Source organism: Centropristis striata, chromosome 13 (genome assembly GCF_030273125.1).
Source record: "Centropristis striata isolate RG_2023a ecotype Rhode Island chromosome 13, C.striata_1.0, whole genome shotgun sequence".
Lineage (NCBI taxonomy): Eukaryota > Metazoa > Chordata > Actinopteri > Perciformes > Serranidae > Centropristis > Centropristis striata.
The window spans coordinates 33,435,839-33,460,284 of record NC_081529.1 but is presented as its reverse complement, the minus strand read 5'-3'; the positions used below and the strand labels follow the sequence as shown (position 1 = coordinate 33,460,284).

At 36.6% G+C, this 24,446-nt stretch overlaps 1 protein-coding gene across 1 annotated transcript in view; it reads left to right on the top strand.

Moving 5' to 3' along the window:
• Positions 1 to 20,536, top strand: part of srebf1 (sterol regulatory element binding transcription factor 1) — a 35,399-nt gene extending 14,863 nt beyond the window's left edge. The window contains 11 exon segments of the mRNA XM_059347501.1: positions 838 to 1,022; positions 2,048 to 2,309; positions 3,392 to 3,558; positions 4,248 to 4,416; positions 6,193 to 6,301; positions 7,144 to 7,253; positions 9,227 to 9,359; positions 10,525 to 10,690; positions 13,120 to 13,335; positions 14,810 to 14,921; positions 17,535 to 20,536. Coding sequence (XP_059203484.1) covers positions 838 to 1,022; positions 2,048 to 2,309; positions 3,392 to 3,558; positions 4,248 to 4,416; positions 6,193 to 6,301; positions 7,144 to 7,253; positions 9,227 to 9,359; positions 10,525 to 10,690; positions 13,120 to 13,335; positions 14,810 to 14,921; positions 17,535 to 17,755 — 1,850 coding nt within the window. The 3' untranslated portion in view covers positions 17,756 to 20,536.
• The last annotated feature ends 3,910 nt before the right edge of the window (positions 20,537 to 24,446 follow it).

Sequence of the window (24,446 nt, the reverse complement as noted above, 5' to 3'; positions counted from 1 at the left end):
TCTAGGTTTTATGCATTTTATGGTAATGTGTTCTTTGTACGATGACAATTTTTCTAAAATTAAATGTTTTTTAAATTGCAATATACAGGTGCATCTCAATAAATTAGAATATCATGGAAAAGTCAATTTCCAGTTTTTTTTTTTTTTTTAGATGGACATACTTTCCAGAGGCCAACATTTCCATATTAAACATACTTTTTTAAAATTGGTCTTTTGTAATATTAAAATTTTGTTGTTGAAAAGTTGAAAAGTTGAAATTATGAGATAAAAAGTGGAAATTATGAGCTAAAAAAAAGTCCAAATTATAAGATACAAGGTCATAATTTTGAGATAAAAAAAGTTGGAAAAATTAGATAAAAAGTCATAATTATGGTAAAAGTTGAAATTTTGAGATAAAAAAACGTCATCATTATCAGATAAAAAGTCAAATTATGAGATAAAAGTCAAAATTATGAGATAAAAGTTGAAATTAGAAGATAAAAAGTCATAATTTTTACATAAAAAGTCATTTTAAGATGGACATACTTTTCAGAGGACGACATTTCCATATTAAACATACTTTTTAAAATTGGTCTTTTGTAATATTACTATTTTTTTGAGACACTGAATTTTAGGTCTTCATTAAATGTAAGCCATAAAACTTATAATTAGAAGAAATCAAATAAATTAAGATGTGAAATGTTTCATTCTGTGTGTAATAGATCTATATAATGTGTTATTTCCACTTTTTTAATTGAATTACTGAGATAAATAAACTTTTCGATGATATTCTAATGTATTGAGATGCAGCTGTACATGGTTCTGGTTTCCTGATGAATGATATGTGTTTTCCTGCAGCCGAGTCGTGGGGCTGGATGGACTGGATGCTTCCCACTCTCCTGGTTTGGCTGCTGAACGGGATTCTGGTGTCGGGAGTTCTGATCCGACTGTTGGTGTACGGAGAACCTGTAACCAGACCTCACTCTGGATCCTCAGTCCTGTTCTGGAGGCACCGCAAGCAGGCCGACCTGGACCTTGCTAGAGTACGTCTCTTATGTTTAAACTTCTGCTCAAACTTATCAAATTAATGATCTTCATGGAGACATTTTTAAAAACAACAGGGTTCCTTCAAGAGCTGGAAATCCTTTGAAACACTTTAACCCAGGGGTCTCAAACAATTACCTGGGGGCCGCTGGAGGTAGTATCAAAATGACCAAAAAAGACACAAAATTACTTAAAAAAGACACAAAATGACCTAAAAAAGACACAAAATTAAAAAAAAAAAAACACAAAAGGACCAAAAAAAGACACAAAATTACAAAAAAGAGACACAAAATGACAAAAAAAAGACACAAAATTTAAAAAAAACAACACAAAATGACCAAAAAAGACACCAAATTACAAAAAAAAGACACAAAATGACTGAAAAAAGACACAAAATGACTGAAAAAAGACACAAAATGACCAAAAAAAGACACAAAATGACTGAAAAAAGACACAAAATGACTGAAAAAAGACACAAAATGACCAAAAAAAGACACAAAATGACTGAAAAAGACACAAAATGACAAAAAAAAAGACACAAAAGGACCAAAAAGAGACACAAAATGACTAAAAAAAGACACAAAAGGACCAAAAAAAGACACAAAATGACCAAAAAAAGACACAAAATTACAAAAAAATGACACAAAATTAAAAAAAAAAGACAAATTACCAAAAAAAGACACAAAATGACTTAAAAAAAGACACAAAATGACCAAAAAAAAGAGACAAAATTACTTAAAAAAGACACAAAATGACCAAAAAAAAGACACAAAATTACTAAAAAAGACACAAAATTATTAGAAAAAGACACAAAATTACCACAGCTTATATTTTCACCTTTAAAATGTTTGTAAAATGCTTGAATTTGACTTTTTAAAAAGGTGTAGGAACCCTAAAGCAACATCACACTCCAAAAGGAAGATCTATGTCCCCTTATTCTTCCTCAGTCGTCTTTTATCTTCCTCCTCCTCACTGATCTCTCTCCTCCTCCTCCTCCTCACTGATCTCTTTGCTCCTCCTCCAGGGAGACTTTGCCCAGGCCAGTCAGAACCTGTGGACGTGTCTGAAGGCTCTGGGTCGTCCCTTACCCATCTCCCAGTTGGACCTGGCCTGTGCAGCGCTCTGGTCCCTGCTCAGGTTCTGCCTCCAGCGGGTCTGGGTGGGCCGCTGGCTGGCTGCCAGAGCCGGCGGGCTTCGATCCGACCGCCCGCTGAAGGAGGACGCCTGCAAGAGCAGCCGCGACGCCGCGCTGGTTTACCACCGCCTGCACCAGCTCCACATGACAGGTCGGTCGGTGGGAAAAACCCTGTTCTCTAAATGAAATCTGTGTGGGAGAGTGAACGCTGTATAGTCAGGAGGCGGAGCTTAATAAAGGGGACACATGCTCTCTATCATTACATTACATTACATGTCATTTAGCAGACGCTTTTGTCCAAAGCGACTTACAATAAGTGCATTCAACCTGAAGGTACTAGACATAGACCATAGGAATCAAGTAAGTACATAACTTTAAGAGCTAACTGTCATCGCTAAAGGAGTGCTATATGTTAAAGAAGAAAAGAAGAGAAAAGAATATTTTTGGTTGAGATAAAAGTCATAATTATGAGATTTAAGTCGAAATTATGAGATATAAAAAGTGGAAATTATGAGATAAAAAGAAGTCCAAATTATAAGATACAAGGTCATAATTTTGAGATAAAAAAAAGTTGAAAAATTAGATAAAAAGTCATAATTATGGTACAAGTTGAAATTATGAGATAGAAGGTCATAATTTTGAGATGAAAAAAAGTCCATAATTATCAGATGAAAATTCAAATTACGAGATAAATTAGAAGATAAAAAGTCATAATTTTGACATAAAAAGTTGTTTTAAGATGGACATACTTTTCAGAGGCCAACATTTCAATATTAAACATACTTTTTAAAATTGGTCTTTTGTAAGAATTGCTCAGCTAACTACTTAGCCAAGAAATTAGCTATCTAGTTAGCTTAGCAAGGTACTTATCCAAGAAGTTAGCTAAGTGGTTAGCTTAGCAAGCTACTTACTTAGCTAAAAAAATGGATATGGGTCATTTTTCACCCATGTTGTGCATTAGGAGAGTTGTGACACAAAAAAGGATTTTATTAAAAAAATGAATAAAGGAAAACATAAAATTAGGATGTATGATGATCAAAAACAAACTAATTGAGGAAAACCTGGAATACTGAATGATGAAAATAATTTATTGCAAAGATATAGAACAAAAGAAAGAGGGCGATTCCAGACTGCCAGAGCCTGATTATATCGCTTCAGTGCCAATAAAACCTTGTATAACCTTTTTATACTCTTATTCTCTTCCTGTTTTTTGTCTCCAATCTGTGCAAACAGGTAAGCTGAATGGCAGCCACCTGTCGGCGGTGCACATGGCTCTCAGTGCGGTGAACCTGGCAGAGTGTGCTGGCTCCTGTCTGCCTGTAGCCAGCCTGGCTGAAGTCTACGTCTCTGCAGCTCTACGGGTCAAAGCCAGCATGCCGAGGATCCTGCATTTTACCTCTGTAAGTCCCCTTAACCCTTTGGAATCTTGGGATATTTTGTCGGTTATTGAATACTTTTTTATTCTGCCTGTTGGTTGGTATTTTTCAGCATAACTTTACCTTTATGACCTGATAGTTATTTGTTCACTTTGACATACTGGATCAACTTTTTGAGCCTAAAAGAAACAAAAAAAAATCAATATATAATATCAGATTTTAAAAATGATATATATATTTTTTAATCACGTTCATCTTCAATAAAGAATTTTAAATCAAGCAAATATAATATGTAAAAAGGTAAAATGAGGATAACATCTTTTTTTTTTAATTACTTTTTTTTAATTAAATATGTTAAATCTCATTTTTTACTGTCACCATGAATCAAAAACAAGATCGTCGTCTAAGCCAATCGACGTTGCTTCGATTTTATATCGTGACATCATGAAGAAGTATTAATTTGCACATTTGCAAAACCATCTCTCCCAGTCAGTTATATTGTGCAAATTAGACCTGTCACGATATTAACCATACATCAACTTATCGTCAGATAATATACAGGTGCATCTCAATGCATTAGAATATCATAGAAAAGTTTATTTATGTCAGTAATTCAATTCAACAAGTGGAAATAACACATTATATAGATCCATTACACACAGAATGAAACACTTCATGTCAGAGTGAATAACTGTTCTTTATTATTCCGGCAGCGTGTGTTCCTGAGCAGCGCCCGCCAGGCGTGCCTGTCGTCCAGTGGCAGCGTGCCTCCAGCCATGCAGTGGCTGTGTCACCCACTGGGTCACCGCTTCTTTGTGGACGGGGACTGGGCCATCCGCAGCACGCCTAAAGAAAGCATCTACAGCCAGGCCGGCAACACAGGTCAGTGATGACGCAATGTAGCCCACACGCCTCCTAAAAATCCTAGAAAGTTTGTTAACCCTCTATGGCAGCTATTCTCAACCTTGGGGTCCCGACCCCAGATGATTTCTGGGGGTCGCCAAATCATTTTGGAAGTCAGCTCTGTCTCCACTGTGTTAAAATGTTCATGTGTTAATGTGTTTTAGTCTTTTTGGTCACTTAATTTCTTTTTATACTCATTTTGTGTTTGGTTTTTTTGTCATTTTGTGTGTTATTTGGTCATTTCGTGTCTTTTTTTGATCATATTGTGGTCAATGTGTGTCGTCTTTGGTCATTTTGTGTCTTTTTTGATCATTTTGTGGTCGTTTTGTGTCTTTTTTGTGTCTTTTTTTGATCATATTGTGGTCAATGTGTGTCGTCTTTGGTCATTTTGTCTTTTTTGATCATTTTGTGTCTTTTTTTGGTCATTTTGTGTCTTTTTTGGTCATTTTGTTTCCTTTTTTTGGTCATTTTGTGTCTTTTTTTGGTCCTTTTGTGTCTTTTTTTGGTCATTTTGTTTCTTTTTTGGGTGATCTGAACTGTGCGTGTGAGATTCTGTTCAATGGGGGGTCGCGGACAACATGCATGTTAAATTGGGGGTTGCGACTCAAAAAGGTTGAGAACTACTGCTCTATGGTACGGTGTTGTCCCATTTTTAACCTGTCAAATTTCTATAATGCATGTTTTTGAGTGATGCAATACTTTGAAAAAGAGGGAAGAGTATAGGGAACCAATAGCAATGCTTTAATCTGTCACATGACCTCCAGGAGGCCATATTGAAACACTATTTTGCAGACTTTTCCAAAGGAAACAGCTTTGCCATTTTGGGCCACAAAAAATCACTCAAAACATAATTTCCTGGAACTTTTCCATCTGGAAAAAAATATTGCTACTCCAGACAAGAAACCGGTTAAAAAAGTTCCTTTTATAATGTTTTTAAATTAAAAAATGTTATGTATTGTTCCCTGTTGAAGCTACTGATTTTTTTTCCCACAATTCTATTAAATAAATGATCTTTAAATTGGAAAAAACCCTCTCTTTTTCACTTGAGCACTGTTATGGTACAATATTTCCTAAGGGGAACAAACCCCAAAAACTTCCCAAAAAATGTTTATAAAATTTCTTTAGATTATGTTTACGGTATTTAGTCTATTTTAAGACAAAAAATTTTTTTTTACTACTATGCCTAAATGGCATCATAATGCATACCATTAATCAAGGCTTTGAAAGATTTTAAAAATAGACATGTTTCATTGAAAGTGCCTGAGTTAATATATTTGGTGTAAGCGTATAATTTTTTTACATTTTTTTACTTAACGCTATTAAATAGGCTTTCCTCCTGCATTCTTTTACTCACCATCTGCCTGGAGAAAGTCACTTAACGCTGCACAATTAAAAACTCAATGCATTCAAGCCTCTCTCTCTTTTAATTGTTGGCTGTGGGCTTCAATAAAGCCTGCTCCTTCTCATTATTAAAACTCTCTGTTGTAACCGTAATTAACCTTAATCTGTGTCACAAACTCTGCCCTGTTGGGTACTTGAATTTGAGGGAAATTGGGCCTCATGAGTCCCTGAAAAGTCCTTGAATTTGATATTTAAGGAGGTCTGAGATCTGTTATTTTCCATTATAGCTGATTTTTAGCCTTAAATCTTCTTTCAGTAAGTTACATGAGGACTAAACTCCTGTTTCGTACATGCACACTGAGGCAGTTTCTCATATTTCTCCTGTTAATGCTCTTCATGTCGTTGCTCCTCCAGTGGATCCTCTGGCCCAGGTGACCCAGGCGTTCAGGGAGCACCTCCTGGAGAAAGCTCTGTACTGCGTGGCTCAGCCTCGCGGGGAGAAAAGCCCGAGTCAGGGAGAGGGGTGAGGAAACCAAACACACATCTGAAACCACCCCCACCACCATGTTAATACTATTTATTAGATTTTCCAAGAGAGTCTGGCTGCAGACCTGCACTGTCAGGACCAGAAGTTGATTCGAAGCCTTTCATAATAAAAGCGAGCATACTGGAAGCACATATTTTTCGTTCCCCGTGTTTATATCTTGGGTTTTTATTTTATGTATACATCGTGAAAATATTTATGTGGTATGATGTGTTTAAAAAGAAGTATATCTTTCCAGTTCAACTGGATAAGGTGAAAAAACACAAGAAAATATCAAGATAAAAACCAAACAAAAAAGACAATCTGGCTGCAGACCTGCACTGTGAAGTCCGGAAGTTGATTTAAAGCCTTTCAAAATAAAAGGGAGTCTACCGGAAGCACGTATTTTTCGTTCCCCTTGTTTGTTTATGTGTACTTTAAAAAAAAGTCTAAAACCTGATTTTTTCAAGTTAATATAAATTTACAGGGCAATATATAGTGTGCCACGTAACGTTCTAGTGATTAAGTTTCTGTTTCTTCGTATGACGAAAAGTTGCTGTCACTTGACTTTTACTCACCTCGTGGTCTCCACACTTCACACAGGGAACGAAAAATGTCATGCTTCTGGTAGACTCGCTTTTATTTTGAAAGGCTTCAAATCATCTTCCAGACCTCACAGTGTTAATTTACTACTTTACAATAACCAATGAACCAATGAACTACAAATAAAATAAACTGATTATAACAGATTTGAAATGATCATTGTATGTTTATGATGGGGTTAATTAACCAGTGTGTGTGTGTGTGTGTGTGTGTGTGTGTGTGTGTGTGTGTGTCCTCAGGGAGTATGCTGATGCCCTGGAGTACCTCCAGCTGTTGATCAGTGCTTCGGACGCGGCCGGTGCAACGTCCCAGTCCTTCGCTATCGGCTCCAACATGGCTACTGTCACTGGTAGGTCAACGCCACATCTGTCTGTCTGTCTGTCTGTCTGTCTGTCTGTCTGTCTGAGAAGATAAAAGCTCCCACTGTGAAGCAAGGTTATTATAGTTCTGGATTTTTCATTAGATTTAGTTTTAATTTCGTTGTGATTTTTTGTTTTCAAATTCAGTTAGTTTTTAGAGTGAGTTTGCTGGTTTGAATTAGTTTTCATTTTTTGGAAAAGGCTTAGTTTTAGTTTTTATTAGTTTTAGTTTTTTTGTAATGTGGCATTTGTTGGGTGCCAGATTTAAAAAAAAAAAAAAGTCACAATAAATGTTTCCTTTATTTCCTTTGTCTGATCCATCTCAGCCCCAATAAGTTTATTAAGTCATAAAACCAGATAGATGAAACAGATTTCATATCAACCAAAAAGGTTTACGTATGAAAAAAGTTGACAAAGACGAAAACGAAGGACATTTTCACTATAATTTTAGTTAGTTTTGTAACCAAACAATACAGTTTCAGTTAGTTATCATGCTTTTAAAAACTCTTGTCTTTATATCAGTTAACGAAAATGTTTTTTCAATTCTAGTTTTCATTATTTCATTAGTTTTCGTTAACTATAATAACCTTGCTGTGAAGGCATTTATCCAAAACTATGTTTAACTTTTGGCACTCTCTGATAATTTAACATCTGTAGCAGCAGTTTTTGAGTCCCAGCTTTAAAAAAACCAGTCACTCTGTCTCTGACTGAAACAACTTTTGTTACTTGAGTACATCAACACATTCAGGTGTAAATTTGCGCTCCTTTACTTCATTACTGCTTATCTTCTCTTTCTTTCTCTGGCTGCATCTCTCAGTCCCCTAACCCGACCGTTCGATTTCCTTAATGTGCTCGCAAAATCAGAAGCCGGCAGATAAAGTAAATTTTCCTCCACCATTGAGATGGAGTAGAGTGATTTCCACTGGGTTGCTCCGACCCTCCCACCACTTCCCCTTGTCCTCACTGATCACAGATCTGAGAGGGAGGCGTCCTCCAGATTGCTTCATCTGTCTTCAGCGCTGTCAAATCAGTGATCACCTTGAGAGGAGGAGGGAGGAGGAGGAGGAGGAGGAGGAGGAGGAGGAGGGGAGGAGGAGACTGTGAGGGGATTTTAATGGGAGACTTTTCTTGGCAGAGCCTCAGGTTGCTCAGAGTGTTATAAGACTGTCTGTGTGTGTGTGTGTGTGTGTGTGTGTGTGTGTGTGTGTGTGTGTGTGTGTGTGTCTGATGTTAAATGGAGTAGTTTACCCTCATGAGGGAGTCGTCAAAATGGCTGCTTCCTCTCAGCGTGTTGTGACAAAAGCCAGAGGGGAGAAACAGATTGATTCAGAGGTCAAAATACAGACAGCAGCTGCCTCTGTGTGTGTGTGTGTGTGTGTGTGTGTGTGTGTGTGTGTGTGTGTGTCTTTTTGTGTGTGTGTGTGTGTGTGTGTGTGTGTGTGTGTCTTTTTGTGTTTGTGTGTGTGTGTGTCTTTTTGTGTTTGTGTGTGTTTGTCTTTTTGTGTGTGCGTGTGTGTGTGTGTTTGTGTGTCTTTTTGTGTTTGTGTGTGTGTCTTTTTGTGTTTGTGTGTGTGTGTGTTTGTGTGTCTTTTTGTGTTTGTGTGTGTATATATATGTACGTGTGTGTGTGTGTGTGTCTTTTTGTGTTTATGTGTGTGTGTGTGTGTGTGTGTGTGTATATATATGTACGTGTGTGTGTGTGTGTGTGTGTGTGTTTATATATGTGTGTGTGTGTGTGTGTGTATATGTGTGTATATGTAGGCTACGTCTGTGTTTTTGTGTGTGTGTCTTTTTGTGTGTACGTGTGTGTATACATGTACGTGTGTGTGTGTGTGTGTGTGTACACTCTGATGCATGTTAAATATCAAAGTAGGCAGTGGGGGATTCTAATATTTTCATGTTTTTGTTTGTTTGTTTGTTTGTCTGAGTTTCTCTCCTTTGACTGTTTTTCTTTGACTTCCAGGCTGTGACCCCCACTCCAAATGGTGGTCCTCTGTTACCGTGGTGATCATCAACTGGCTCCAAGGAGACGACGCCGCAGCAGAGAGACTCTACCCAACTGTTGAACACCTGCCCCGCAGCCTGCAGAACGCAGAGTAAGACACACACACACACACACACACACACACACACACACACACACAGGTTAAAATATGATTAAAATAATATGAACAATACAATTTGATTCAACGGTTAATATTTGTTGTAGATATATTTTATAGTGTGTCACTCACAAGTTTTATATTTTATTTATCTTCTGATTTGAGTTAAAAATCTGTTTTATTGTGGGTCTGAACAACAAAAAGTCGGGTCGGGTCTCACTCCCCGAAACGCCCCTAAATTGAATACGAGCCGTCCGGAGCGGACTTTTGTCTGGACTTTTTTTGTCCCCGTCAAAGAGCAGGGCCTTGTTTCTCCATTGAAAAAAAGCCTGGTTGCTGATTGGATAGAACACTAAGCAGGATGTGACGTAGTACTCGACGCCACAACAACACACGCCATTTGTAAAAGCCGAAGAAGCAGTGTGGGCAACTTAGCAACTTTGTTGCTATATTTAGCAGCTTTTCAGACCCCCTTAGTGACTATTTTTCAAGAAAACGACTGGAGACAAATCCAGCGACTCTTCTTACTCTTCTTAACGAGCTGCGGGGGCAGTTAGCTACAGTTAGCTCTGTGGCAGTACAGTGTGTATGTGCTAACAGGCTAACAGTTAGCTCTGTAGCAGTACAGTGTGTATGTGCTAACAGGCTAACAGTTAGCTCTGTAGCAGTACAGTGTGTATGTGCTGCTGCTGCAGGAGGTGTTCACTTAGCGATCTCTGTTTGTTTACAACAAGCATCGGACACTCTGTGCACAGTTAGTGATGCCGGTTAATTCACGATCACTATGTTTATGATCAGCAGAGACGCTGTGCATAATTAGCCATGCTGGTTTGTTTATGATCAGCTGCGTCATGCACAGTTAGCGACGGCGAAAACCATACGTCACCTCCAGAGTCTCGTAAATCCCTCTGGGGGCCTTTTTTTGTAATGGAGACATGCAAAGTGAGCGGACTTTTGAGAGGGCGTGGCCTCTTCCCCCTAAAGGAAACACAGCTATTCACAACCCTAACACACACACACACACACACACACACACACACACACGCTGGAACTTCTGCAGCAAGTCCTAAGAGTGGGTTGCATAACTTTTGTCTGCAGAGGACACACACGCAGACATGTCCACTTCTTTAACCTGTGTCCCCTCCTCTCTCTCTGTCAGGAGTCTTCTGCCCAAGGCGTGTCTCAACACATTCAGGGCGGTGCGCGCTCTGCTGTCCAAGCCAGAAAACTGCCAGCTGAGTCTGAGCTACAGCGACAAGGCCAGCACCCTGCTCCGAGACAGCCTCAACCTGGGACCACACTGCCACAGCTCCAGTTTAGACAAGGTACACACACACACACACACACACACACACACACACACACACACACACACACACACACACACACACAGGCACAAATACACACACACACACACATTCCTGTACTTCTATCTTTGTGAGGGCCCTCATTGGAATAGTACATTTTTCATTAGTTTGTGTTGTGAATTTTTGTTTTCAGTTTCAGTTAGTTTTAATTAGTTTTTTGTTGGGTGGGAGATTAAAAGAGGTCACAGTAAATTTTGCCTTTATTTCCTTTGTTTGTAATTTTAGTTAGTTTTGTAACCACACAATACAGTTTCAGTTAGTTATTGTTTTTTTTTTTTTAAACTCATTTTTATTTCAGTTAACAAAAATGTTTTTTCAATTCTAGTTTTGGTTATTTCGTTTACTTTTCGTTAATTATAATAACCTTGTTCCCTAGCCCCTTACATTAACCCTAACATGAACCTAAATGTAACCTTTAAATATAGTGTGAAATCTCAAAAAAGCCTTTAAAGAAGTGAGGACCGGCCGAAATGTCCTCACTTTGCAAAATGTCCTCACTCTGTTGGTTAAAACGTTTTTCCGGTCCCCACTATGTAAGAAGTACAAGAACACACATGCACACACACACACACACACACACACACATTCTTGTACTTCTATCTTTGTGAGGACCCGCATTGGAAAAAGTGAATTCCCTTGCAAGGTTATAATAGTTTTGGATTTTTCATTAGTTTTAGTTTTAATTTTGTTGTGATTTTTGTTTTCAAATCCAGTATGTTTTAATGAGTTTTTAGAGTGAGTTTGCTAGTTTTAATTTAGTATTCATTAGGTTAAGTGTTAGTTTTAGTTTTTTTTTGGTCCTCACTCTGTTGGTTAAAAACGTTTTCCGGTCCTCACTATGTAGGAAGAACAAGAACACACACACACACACACACACACACAGGCACAAACACTTGCAGATTCAAGTCAAGTTCTGTGAGGGCGGCAGCATCGAAATATAAAAAGTTTTACACACACGCACCAATGCACACAGTAACAGATGTTCCCACACATGTGCGTGCATGAAATTGTAAACACAGAAAATTGCCCACGCATAATCACTGGAGTGCACGCACGTTTCACAACACAAAGGCACACACACACTTCACCACAGACTGCGACCCCCCCCCTGCAGCAGCGCGTCCCTGTGATGCGGCGGTGTCCTCCCCTCCGGCGCTCGGCAGATGGTGATGCTGGTGGATGGGACGCTCGCAGCGTGAGCACGTCTCCGGTCAGCGCCGTGGTGCATTGTAGTTGCATTGCATGTGTGTCTCAGCGGAGTGCAATGTATCTGCAGTGCAACACAGAGCTGGACCACGAACAGCAGAACACACACACACACACACACACACACACACACACACATTCTTGTACTTCTATCTTTTTGAGGGCCCTCATTGTAACAGTGAATTTCCTTGCAAGGTTATAATAGTTTGGGATTTTTCATTAGTTTTAGTTTTAATTTTGTTGTGAATTTTTGTTTTCAAATCCAGTATGTCCTCACTTTGCAAAAATGTCCTCACTCTGTTGGTTAAAAATGTGTTCTGGTCCTTTCTATGTAGGAAATACAAGAACACACACACACACACACACTTCAAAATGCATACAAATACAGGCTGGTTTTTCTTCATGTCTTCTTCTTCTTCTTCTTCTTCTTCTTCATGTCTTCTTCTTCTTCTTCTTCTTCTTCATGTCTTCTTCTTCTTCATGTCTTCTTCTTCTTCATCTTCATGTCTTCTTCTTCTTTTTCATGTCTTCTCCTTCTTCTTCATGTCTTCTTCTTTTTCTCCTTCTTTTTCATGTCTTCTTCTTCTTCTTCATGTCTTCTTCTTCTTTTTCATGTCTTCTTCTTCTTCTTTTTCATGTCTTCTTCTTCTTCATCTTCATGTCTTCTTCTTCTTCTTCATGTCTTCTTCTTCTTTTTCATGTCTTCTTCTTCTTCATCTTCATGTCTTCTTCTTCTTTTTCATGTCTTCTCCTTCTTCTTCATGTCTTCTTCTTTTTCTCCTTCTTTTTCATGTCTTCTTCTTCTTCTTCATGTCTTCTTTTTCTTCTCCTTCTTTTTCATGTCTTCTTCTTCTTCTTCATGTCTTCTTTTTCTCCTTCTTCTTTTTCATGTCTTCTTCTTCTTCATGTCTTATTCTTCATGTCTTCTTCTTCTTCATGTGTTCTTTGTGTCTTCTTCTGCAATGGTTTAATGGTTCTCCAACCAGAGAACTGGCGCCACCTACTGTTTATCTCCATCAACTGGCTCCTGATGCTCTCATGACGTTAGTTGATGAAACAAACATTCAGTCGCATTTTTTTTTTGTAGGTTTTCTTGAAATGTGGCAACATTTTGTGCTATATTGGAATGGAAACCAGGCTGTGAAATGTATCATCCTTATTCTGTTCCTATCTCTCTCTAGGTTGTCCAGTTGCTCTTGTGTGATCTCCTGTTGGTGATGAGGACCAACGTGTGGCGCCTGCAGCAACAGGGGGCCGGTCCTGCAGGCTCGGGGTCGGTGGGCACCAGCGGCCCCGCGGGGCTCCACCAGGCCTCCCCACCGGAGCTCCAAGGCTTCCAGCAGGACCTCAGCTCACTACGCAAGCTGGCACACAGCTTCAGGCCCGCAATGAGAAGAGTGAGTGTAACAGTGTTATGCTACCTATATACATCAGAAGACTTAAAAAACTTTAAACTAAAAAATTTCAGTTTTTAGTCTGGGACTGGGACAATCTTCTGGTGGAAGCAAAACATTAGTCAGCATATTATAGTTGATTAGCCCGTATGTAGTATGTAGTTAGAGACATGGCGAGTGAGCCGTGTCTTGCTTAAATTTCATCTAGATCAGCGGTCTCAAACTCAAATTACCTGGGGGGCTGCTGGAGGCAGTATCAAAATGACCAAAAAAAGACAAAATTACAGAAAAAGACACAAAATGACCAAAAAAGACACAAAATTACAAAAAAGAACATAAATTGACTGTAAAAACACTAAATTACTTAAAAAAGACACAAAAATTATTTTAAAAAGACACAGAATTACCAAAAAAGACAAAAATTATTAAAAAAGACACACAATTATTGAAAAAAGACCAAATTATTTGAAAAAAGACACAAAATTATTTTAAAAAAAAGACACAAAATGACCGAAAAAGACACAAAATGACCGAAAAAAACTAAATTACTTAAAAAACAAACAAAATGACCAAAAAACACTCAAAATTATTTTTTTTAAAAAGACACATTACCAAAGAAAAGACACAAAATGACCAAAAAAAGACACAAAATGACAGAAAAATCTAAATTACTTAAAAAACAAACAAAATGTCCATAAAAAGACACAGAATTACCAAAAAGATACAAAATTATTTTTTTTTAAAAGACACAAAATTATCAAAAAAAGTAATTACACTTAAAATTACTTCCACGCACAACACGGTAAAGTGCCATTCATATAAAACTCACATTAAGCTTTCATATCAAGGTGAGGGCCATGAAATATTGTCATGAGGGCCGAAATTGGCCCGCGGGCCGCGAGTTTGAGACCCATGATCTTGAGCCAGTTTTCTAAACTTAACCTCAAGCAGATATTCTAATAAAACATGATTGACAGACACTTTGGGAGTTTATTAAAAGTAAAAAAAGTAAAACCACCTATGCAGCTCCTGTGCTGGTGTGTTTGCACTGAAACCATGACTCATGGAAAATGTGCTTAAAAATTGTCATAAAACCGGCACGTAGAAGATCTACACAGAGGCATCAGGACAGATTCTTCCGAGCCGCACATACCGAGAATAACAAACAGTCAGACAACACAATAAGAAGCACACAGCAGCATCATATACATCCAAATACTTCCTCTGCACATATTTGCAGGCAGTCCACGATACAAGCCTCAGTGGAAATTAGCTGGGAGGTGTTGCAGCACACACACACACAAACACACACACACACACACACACACACACACACGCCCCTGAGGCAAGTGTTTAGCAGCGTTGTTCACAAGGCTTCAAAGTCTCTCTGAGGTAGAGCTGAATATTCTGTATGAGTCATCATCTCTCCTCCTCCTCCTCCTCCTCCTCCTCCTCCTCCTCCTCCTCCTCTTTCCAGTTGTTCCTCCATGAAGCTACAGCCAGGCTGATGGCAGGAGCCAGTCCCACGCGCACACACCAGCTCCTGGACCGCTCGCTGCGACGCAGGGCCACGCCCGGAGCCAAGACAGGTATGTGTGTGTGGACGTAGTTTATGGAAATTATTACATTTCTTCCACTCTACACAAGTCACTCTGTCTGCAGGCTGAATGACTTCATTAGCTCTTGTTCTGTCTCTTTATATGTTGAATTTCTGCACTTTAATTCTTCAGGTGTGATATTTTTTTAGTAATTGCTGTATTTGCGGTATATCGATTGCTTGTTTTAGGGCTCTTATTATGAAAAACTCTACAGGTACATCTCCAAAATTAGAATACTGAGAAAAAGTTCTAAATCTAAAGTTTTTTTTTCATCTTGGTAAGAAACAAATAATTGTCAGGTCACTCTGCTCGGGCCAGTTCATCGCTGCTGGCAGCTTTAATTTATCTAACAAAATTACGTTCAAAAAATTCTAATTTACAAAAAAAAAATCACAAATTTAAGAGGAAAAAATACAAAATTATGATTAAAAAAAATCACAAATTTATGAGAAAAAGACAAATTTACAAGGAAAAAAAATCACAAATTATTTGAGAAAAAAATCACAAATTTATAAGAATTAAAAATTAAAAAAATTAAGACAAAAAATACAAATTTATGATAAAAAAAATCTAAAAGTTCATGTGAAAAATACAAATTTACGAGAAAAAAATCTCAAATTTATGATGAAAAAATTCCAATTTACAACAAAAAAATGACAAATTTAAGAGAAAAAAAATCTCATTTATGAGAAAAAATCACAAAATTACAAGAAAATCAAGCTTGAAATATTTCACTCTACGTGTAATGAATCTATATAATGTATGAGTTTCACTTCCTGGAATGATTGACAAAAAATATTGAACTTTTTCATGATATTCTAATTTTTTGAGATGTACCTGTATATTACCTGAAGAGCCATCAACCAGGCCAACAAACTGTGAAATTAGACGACCCAGTTGTTTCTTTTGTGGGCTGCAGAGGTCCGAAAACATGGGATTCAACCAGCCAATCAGATTAGACTCCCTTTCCTCTCATTAGAATATACCGCCACACTCTTCCAAATATCTCCACTGAGCTGGAGAACTGTCGCTACAGTCCAAATGGAAAAAAACGTTTTCTTTTTCCTTTTACTATGTTCTGCTGCTGCCCTGTACAGCTGCATGAAGTGTGCATACAAATGGGACATGCTTCATTATAACAGGGAATCTTCAACTTTGACCCTCTGGCTCATATTTATGCTGCACAGAGGACAGAGGGTCAGAATAGCTAGAAAAGCATGCTGGCTTGCAAAATGCAACGAGATGTAGTAGAACATGATGTTCTAGCTGAAACCCCAAATACAAATACAGCTGAGCTCTTGTCTAAAAACCAGATAAAACAGTAAATCTGAGGGGAATGATCTTGCTGCATGGACAGATAATTTACCTTGACAAGATTTCTTAAATTAAGATTATTAAATCTAGAAATAAGCATGTTGAACACTTAAAATAAGAAATTAACTCTTAAAACAAGATAAATTATCTAACACTTTTTTTAAAATCTTGGTCAGAAAATAATAATCATCAGGTCACTCTGCTCGGGCCAGTTCATCACTGCTGGCAGCTTTAATTTATCTTGTTTTAAGAGTTAATTTCTTATTTTAAGTGTTCAACATGCTTATTTCTAGATTTTTAAAAATAATCTTAATTTAAGAAATCTTGTCAAGTGAAATTATCTTTATTTTCAAGGTTTTAAAAGTGCTTGAATTTTGGATAAAGTTGTAAAAAAAATTGTATCTGCATTTCTTTAACAACACAATCCTGTGGAATAGAAATATAATTAGTTGGAGAACCTGAAACGAAAACGTGAAATAATCATTTTCAGTATGTATGTATTCGAAGAAATATGTAATTTGCCACAGCTGTAAGATGCTGGAAAAGCTTGAAAATGGACCTTGAAAGTGCTTGAAAAGTGCTTGAATTTGAGCTTGGAAAAGGTATATAAATATTTAATCTAGGGTTGTCACGATACTAAAATTTTCAACTCGATACAGATACTCAGGAAAATATTCAATACCATTTTCGTTACCACAAGGATAAAAACAAAGACCCCAAAATTTAACAGAAATATTTTTATTAACAAGAAAAATGCAACATGTAAAAATGAACAGAACCACAGGTTAAAGTAGGGTCGTCAAAAGTATCGATACTCAAAAAAGTATCGATACTAAAACGTTGTATCCGGATATGATACTCATTATCAAATGTATCGACCCCCCCCCGTGCACAGCATACAACCTCAAAATATTGTTCTAATTGTTATTGTTTGTTGTTTTTATTTATTTTTTGCACTTCCTCAGACCTGAAGCTTGTTATCTTAGTTGCAGTTTCTTTTTGCACAACTTATTATAAATATTTAACCTGTGGCTCTGTTCATTTTACATGTTGCATTTTTCTTGTTAATAAAAATATTTCTGTTAAATTTTCTTTTGTTTTTATCCTGGTGGTATCGAAAATGGTATCGAATATTTTCCTGAGTATCGGTATCGAGTTTAAAATTTTAATATCGTGACAACCCTACCTTGGTCTGAATGTCCGTTTGGAGGCTGACAACATGGAAAAGCTTTCCCCGAAACGCCATGCTAATGCTAACGCTAACGCCGTTCTTTGTCTCTTTCTGTGCAGAGGAGTGCGAGACGCGGCCCGGCCAGCGGGAGCAGGCGGAGGCTGTGATGCTGGCGTGCCGCTACCTCCCCCCCTCCTTCCTGTCGGCGCCGGGCCAGAGGGTGGGCATGCTGGCCGACGCAGCGCGCACCCTGGAGAAGCTGGGAGACAAGAGGACCCTGCACGACTGCCAGCAGATGATCATCAAGCTGGGCAGCGGCACCACCGTCACCAACAGCTAGACACAAGAGACATGCATGGACACTGTACATAGAAACATCTCTGAAATACAAAAACACACACAGACAGACAGAAAAGAAAGAAAAGAAACCCCCACAGAGACACAAGCATTCACTCTCTGGCATTTTGGCGTGCAGCTACTGAAACCGATTTATTCAACTATACAGATTCATATCAAGCTGACAGGATTTTTTTTTTCACAGACTGTCCTTCCCACCACACCAGGAGGCACTTGTAGAGCTCTCTCTCTCTTGTTGCTATGGATTATGACCAGAATAAAGGCTTTTTTTCCCCCCACTTACCGAGCTGAATCCCCTCGTGAGAATGCGTTGCAGTGCCACAGTTTGACCACAAGGAGGAGCCGTCACGTCCTCTTTGTGCACCGTTCCGTGTGAATGATGAGTGAGTGTGTGTGTGAAGATATTTGCCCCTGCACTTATTCAGAAAAGTCCCACGCCCCGATATTTTCATTTAGATGCCCCTTAGAGTGGGTTAGAGTGGAGGGCTGCCCTGATTGGCTGCAGAGGGGGGCGTGTCTTGTTTGTTGGAGGAAAAGGACCGAACTGATTGGTCGGACCGTGGAGCTTATTCAGCAGGAAGCCGCTCCGCAGGTTATTCAAATGGGTGATTCTCATGAAGTCTAAGTTATGTCTGTGAAGATTATAAGGACATACTTTATTAAATTAAATATATTTCACTTTTATATGAGTGGACAATAGAGCCATAATGAGGCACAATTCATTGTTTTGTGCTAAAATAACATTTTTAAACATATTTGAATCACAAATTCATCACCGTAATGCATCCAGATAAAAATTATTCATGAGTCATGGTTTCCCCCACACTTATATACAATAAATATTTAATAAACTTTAGAAAAATACTTATACATTTGTTTAAAAATGTATAATTTAACAGAATATAATCATATGTTATGTTATGTCATTAATTTACCAATCACCAATTTAAAACCTGACAAAGAAGACACAAATATTAAGTATTCTGTTTTGTTAAATTGTTGTTTTTCCAATGGAAATTATTATTTGGTGGCTTTGATGAGTCTCAAATGTTAAAATATGTAAATTTTCCAATGTAAGCTGGTGGTTCTAACAACTCTTTTAAAGTTAAACCTTCAAAATAAGACAAACATAGTTACACATATACTCAAATTGTTAATTTAGTGAATCACTTTTTGTATCACTACACTTCTAATGCACAAGGTCATTTTTGACCCATGTGTGTAAACTTGATGTAATAATACAAAAACTATTTTTCTTTATAAAGTATGAAAGGAAAAATAGTTTTGTGTTAAAATAACATTTTTTTATATTTTTAAACATATTTTTGATTCACAAATTCATCTCCGTAATGCGTCCAGATAAAAATGTCATGGTTTCCCCCGCACTTATACACAATAAATATTTAATAAACTTTATAAAAATAAATATACATTTGTTTGAAAATGTATAATTTCACAGAATACAATCAAACAGAATGTTTTTAACAATGTATAAAGAACAAAATCTGAATGAAAATTGCTGAGAAAAAATGGTTAAATGTTACAATAATGATAGAATTGTTTGAATTAAAATGTGTATATTTTAATAAAATACATTTTGGTGATACCAACTATTCTTGAGCATATTTAAGTGTTTGCCAAAGAAAAACCCCCCAAAACAAACCTTTTAGTAGTTTTTTTTTAAATTTAAAAATGTGTTACGGTAATGAATTTTGCTCACAGTGTCTCCAAAAATGTCAGAAAATAACTTAAAATTCTTTAAAAAGATTATAAATTCATATTAAACAGTGACTTTAGATTGTATATGTTATAAAGGGTCAGATAAAATATGTATTCAATGCTCTTGATTATTGCTATAAGCTGCACCATGTTCATGAGAATCACCCATATCGTGTTTTTTTAATAATCTGAGGAGGGGCGACCCACTAAACAAGCCCCGTGTCTCTATCTGCACTAGGCCTGCGAGGCTGATTTCAATGAGATAAGTAATAATATGGCTTTATGAAGTTATTTTCATACAGGTCATTATTTGTTTTTGCTGTGTACATATTTTAAAATGTATTTATAATCTGTATGAACTTTTGATTAAGCAGTATTTTGCATATAAGCAGAGTGATAAATGCTTATTTTGTTCCCCTAAAGACCAGTTTTATTTTATTTGGTAGGTTTTTTTCGACCAGGCCCAAATAATGTTTGTGAGTTACTGTATTGTGTTGCCATGGCGACGGGCGTCAAAATGGTTAACAGGTTATTTGCGTCACATCGTCTGACTCGACTGACCTTTTGCACTGTTGCACACATGTGCAACTATGATCTCAAAAGAAAAAAAAAAACTGGCATCAATCACCAACAGACGACTCGAACTTGAACCTTTGGCACTTTTGCAACAAGTTGCATAATGCAAATAATTTCAAAATTGTTTTTTTTTCTTCCAAAGAGGGCCTGTAGTAAATCTTCTGGTGTTTCTTTGTAGTTCAATATAAAGTAGCAATACTTGCTCTTTCAGTCATGATAGCTTCATGCTCCTAGAGAACCACCGTTGTTTGATTTTTAGAGGACTGTAAAATAAACAACAACAACTTTGGCATGTGTTTTTGTCCCAGAATCGGTATGTTTTTTTTATAGTGTGTCACTAATGTGAAAGAGTGAAAGACTGAAAGAAGGTGTTATTCATGTGTACTTTAACTTACATATTTTCATCTCTTCCGTTTTCTTTGGTTTCATCCTTTTATGATGTAAATATTAAAGCATTTTGTAAAGAAGACTACAGCGTTTCATGTTTTTCCTTTAGAGCTACATTATGCAATTGTTTCACCTGAAAAACAGTTTAAAATCATTTAGATCAGGGGTCTCAAACTCAAATTACCTGGGGGCCGCTGGAGGCAGTGTCAAAATGACCAAAAAAAAGACACAAAATGACCCAAAAAAAGACACAAAATTACAAAAAACAAGACACAATGACCAAAGAAAATACACAAAATGACCGAAAAAACACGAATTATTTTAAAAAGACGAATTGATAAAAAATAGACACAAAATGACCAAATTAAGACACAAAATTACTAAAAAATAGACACAAAATTACCAAAAAAAGACACAAAATGACCAAAAAAGACATAAAATGACTGAAAAAAACACGCAATTACTTAAAAAAAGACACAATGATAAAAAAAGACAAAATGACAGAAAAATACTAAAAAAAAGACACAGAATTACCACAAAAAAAAGACACAAAATTACCCAAAAAGTAATTAAAGGGACCTTCCACACACAACACGGTAAAGTGCCATTCATATAAAACTCACATTAAACTTTCATATCAAGGTGGGGGCCACAAAATATTGTCACGAGGGCCGCAATTGGCCCGCGGGCCGCGAGTTTGAGACCCATGATTTAGATGCTAAACTGAAGAATGGTGCCTCTTTCATTCCCACTCTCCCTCTAACACTTCTTCTTTTGGAACACTAGAGGAAGTTTTCAGCGTTGCAGAAGTGAAAAGACTGAAGGAGAGAGTGACCGAGCAAGAGGCCGCCAGACGAGAGACGCTGAGCTGGTCTTCTTTCTGTTGCACAAGTAAGTACTACTACAGGTACATCTAAAAAAAATTAGTCAATTATTTCAGAAAGTGAAACTCAAACATTATATAGATATAGATAGATATATAGAATCCTGTTTTTCTTGTCATTTTGATGATTCTGGCTTAGAGATAATTGCCAGAATCATCAAAATTACAAGAAAAAACGGCTTGAAATATTTCACTCTATGTGTAATGAATCTATATAATATATGAGTTTCACTTTCTGAAAAAATTGACAAAAAATATTGAACTTTTTCATGATATTCTAATTTTTTGAGATGTACCCATACAGTTATTTAGATTTACGACAGCAGTGTAAAATTGAAACTGTCGGGGCGCTTAATAACAAAAAATAGCAACTAAAATACCACATGATCATAATAAAAGTAATTAAAACTTTAAAGTCAAAAGTAGCTATGAAGTAGGTCGTGTGGTTACATGCAAAGTGGGATAAAACTTTTGAAAAAAAAAAATTCAAATTATTTTGTAATTATTTCCAAACTGTGACGTAAGCCAAAAGGCCAAATTTAATTGAGAAATGGGCTTCTGAAATGCAGATTGTTTGTACTGGAAGTCCTTGTTAACTTGAATTTTAATGTGTTTTCAACACTTGAAAAGTGCTTTGAATTTGAATGGAATACTTGAAACTCCTGGAAGTTCTATCGTCTTCTTACAAACCAAACAAACCAAACTAGACAGATTTTGAATTTATGAAACTTTGTTGTGTTTTGATTTGTCACAAGCTGTCATGAAAACCTGTTTATAGCACCATAACATCTAGTTAGATCTAATTGCAATTATTTTTGACTGGCTGTATTGGGGAGGAATAATTACTTTTTTGATTATTCTCATTTTCATTGAAAAATATAGCCTATTAAAATGTTCATGGTATGATTTTTTTCACATCTCTCTGCAACACCACAATACGTAATTCAGAATGGCTTTTGACACGTTTTGCTTTTAACCCTCTATGGTACGCATTATAATGTCAGGAAAAAAAATGTTTGGAGTGTTTTTTTTTGTCTTAAAATTGACTAAATAAACAATCTGAAGAAATTTTTATAATTCTTTTTTTTTTTTTTTTTGGAAGTTTTTGGGGTTTGTTGCCCGTAGGTAACATTTTACCATAACGGTGCAAAAGTGTAAAAGATTCAGTAGCTTCAACAGGGAACAATACATAACATTTTAAACTTAAAAACATCATGAAAGGAACTTTTATAACCGGTTTCTTGTCTGAATGTTGCCTGTAGGAAATATTGTACCATTGAACCAACGACCCATTGAAATGAATCTCTTCAACAGTCTAAGTGTATGAAACTATCAAAAATAAAAGTTTACTCACCTATCAGCAGGAAAAGATTTATTTCCAGATGGAAAACGGCCTGGAAATGACGTTTTGAGGGATTTTTTGTGGCGCAAAATGGCAAAGCTGTTTCCTGTAAAGTGTTGCTATTGGTTCCCTATACTCTTCCCTCTTTTTTGAAGTATCACATCACTCAAAAAGATGTATTGTAGAAATGTGACAGACCAAAAATGAGGCAACACCATACCATAGAGGGTTAACACATATTGTACCTCCTTCAATTTGGACATTGCACTAGTATATACTGTAATTTTAAATAAAATTCCAATTAAGCTTTAAATCAGTGTACTGTATGTACAGATGTTATTGACCACAACTGTAAGGAAAAGGCTTGAAAACTGCTTGAATTGGACTTTGAAAACGGTGTAGGTACCCTGCAGAAAAAGGATATTATAGTTAACGAAAACTAACGAAATAAAGAAAACTAGAATTGAATTTTCGCTAAACGGAAAGATTTAAAAAAAAAAAAAGATAATTAACTGAAACTGTATTTTGTGGGTACAAAACTAACTAAAACGAACTAAAATTATAGTGAAAATGTCCTTCGTTTTCGTCTTTGTCAACTTTTTTCATACGTAAACCTTTTTGGTTGATATGAAATCTATTTCATCTATCTGGTTTTATGACTTAGTAAATTTATTGGGGCTGAGATGGATCAGACGAAGGAAATAAAGGAAACATTTATTGTGACCTTATTGAATCTGGCACTCAACAAATATCCCATTACAAAAAACTAATAAAAACTAAACTAAAACTAAGCATTTTCCAAAAAATAAAAACTAATTTATACTGGCAAACTCACTCTAAAAACCAATCAAAACTAGCTGAAGTTGGAAACAAGAAATCACAACGAAATTAGAACTAAAACTAATGAAAAATCCAAAACTATTATAACCTTGCTGCAGAAGTACACTGCAAAAAAGCCAACTTGTATTTTTTGGCCTAAAACAGTGATTTAAGTTGGTAAAACTTGGAAATATAAACGATTGACATTTAGGGCAATAATGTAAGTTAGCACAACAAAGGAAGCCAGTTGTCTGCTCAAAAACAAGTTGGTGAGTTGTTGTTACTTATATCTTTAAGTTGGGGTTCACAACAAGGGACAATAGTTCTGCTAACTCTTATTTCTTTGTTGTGAAATGCGGGAAAGCGGTGAAATTCGGTCATTAGCGAAAGCTAGCGGCTAACTGATGCTAGCGGCTAACTGATTCTAGCGGTTAACTGACGCTAGCGGCGCTGCTTGTTACAGCTACAAGAGTATCCATTAGCGCATCAATGCTAACTCAAAATTGTGGACGCAACATTAGCTGACATTTCATAGCGGCGTTACAATCGTGCCAATTCAGGACATTGCAGAAGTAAGGATTAAAAGTTATTACAATGTAAAATTATAAGTTAGTACAGTTGAGTTGACAAAAATCTGAATTCAGAGTTGAGCAAACTCAAAAACAAAACTTAAAATATTTAGTTTAATTGTCCAACTTAAAATTTTATCGAAGTTTGTTGCCTTGAAATTTTGAGTTCACCCAACTTTTCTTTTTTTTGAAGTGTAGTTCTGTTTCCTAATGGGAATACAAATCATTTATCTTGATATCACATTGGAAAGTTTTGATTATGAAAGTACTGATGGTGATCTGTTACTGTGGATATGATGATGGGAATCGACTTTTTTACTCGGTGAAAAACAGAAAATAAATGGTCCAAATTGTGTCTCTGCAGTGTGTTGATGTCAGT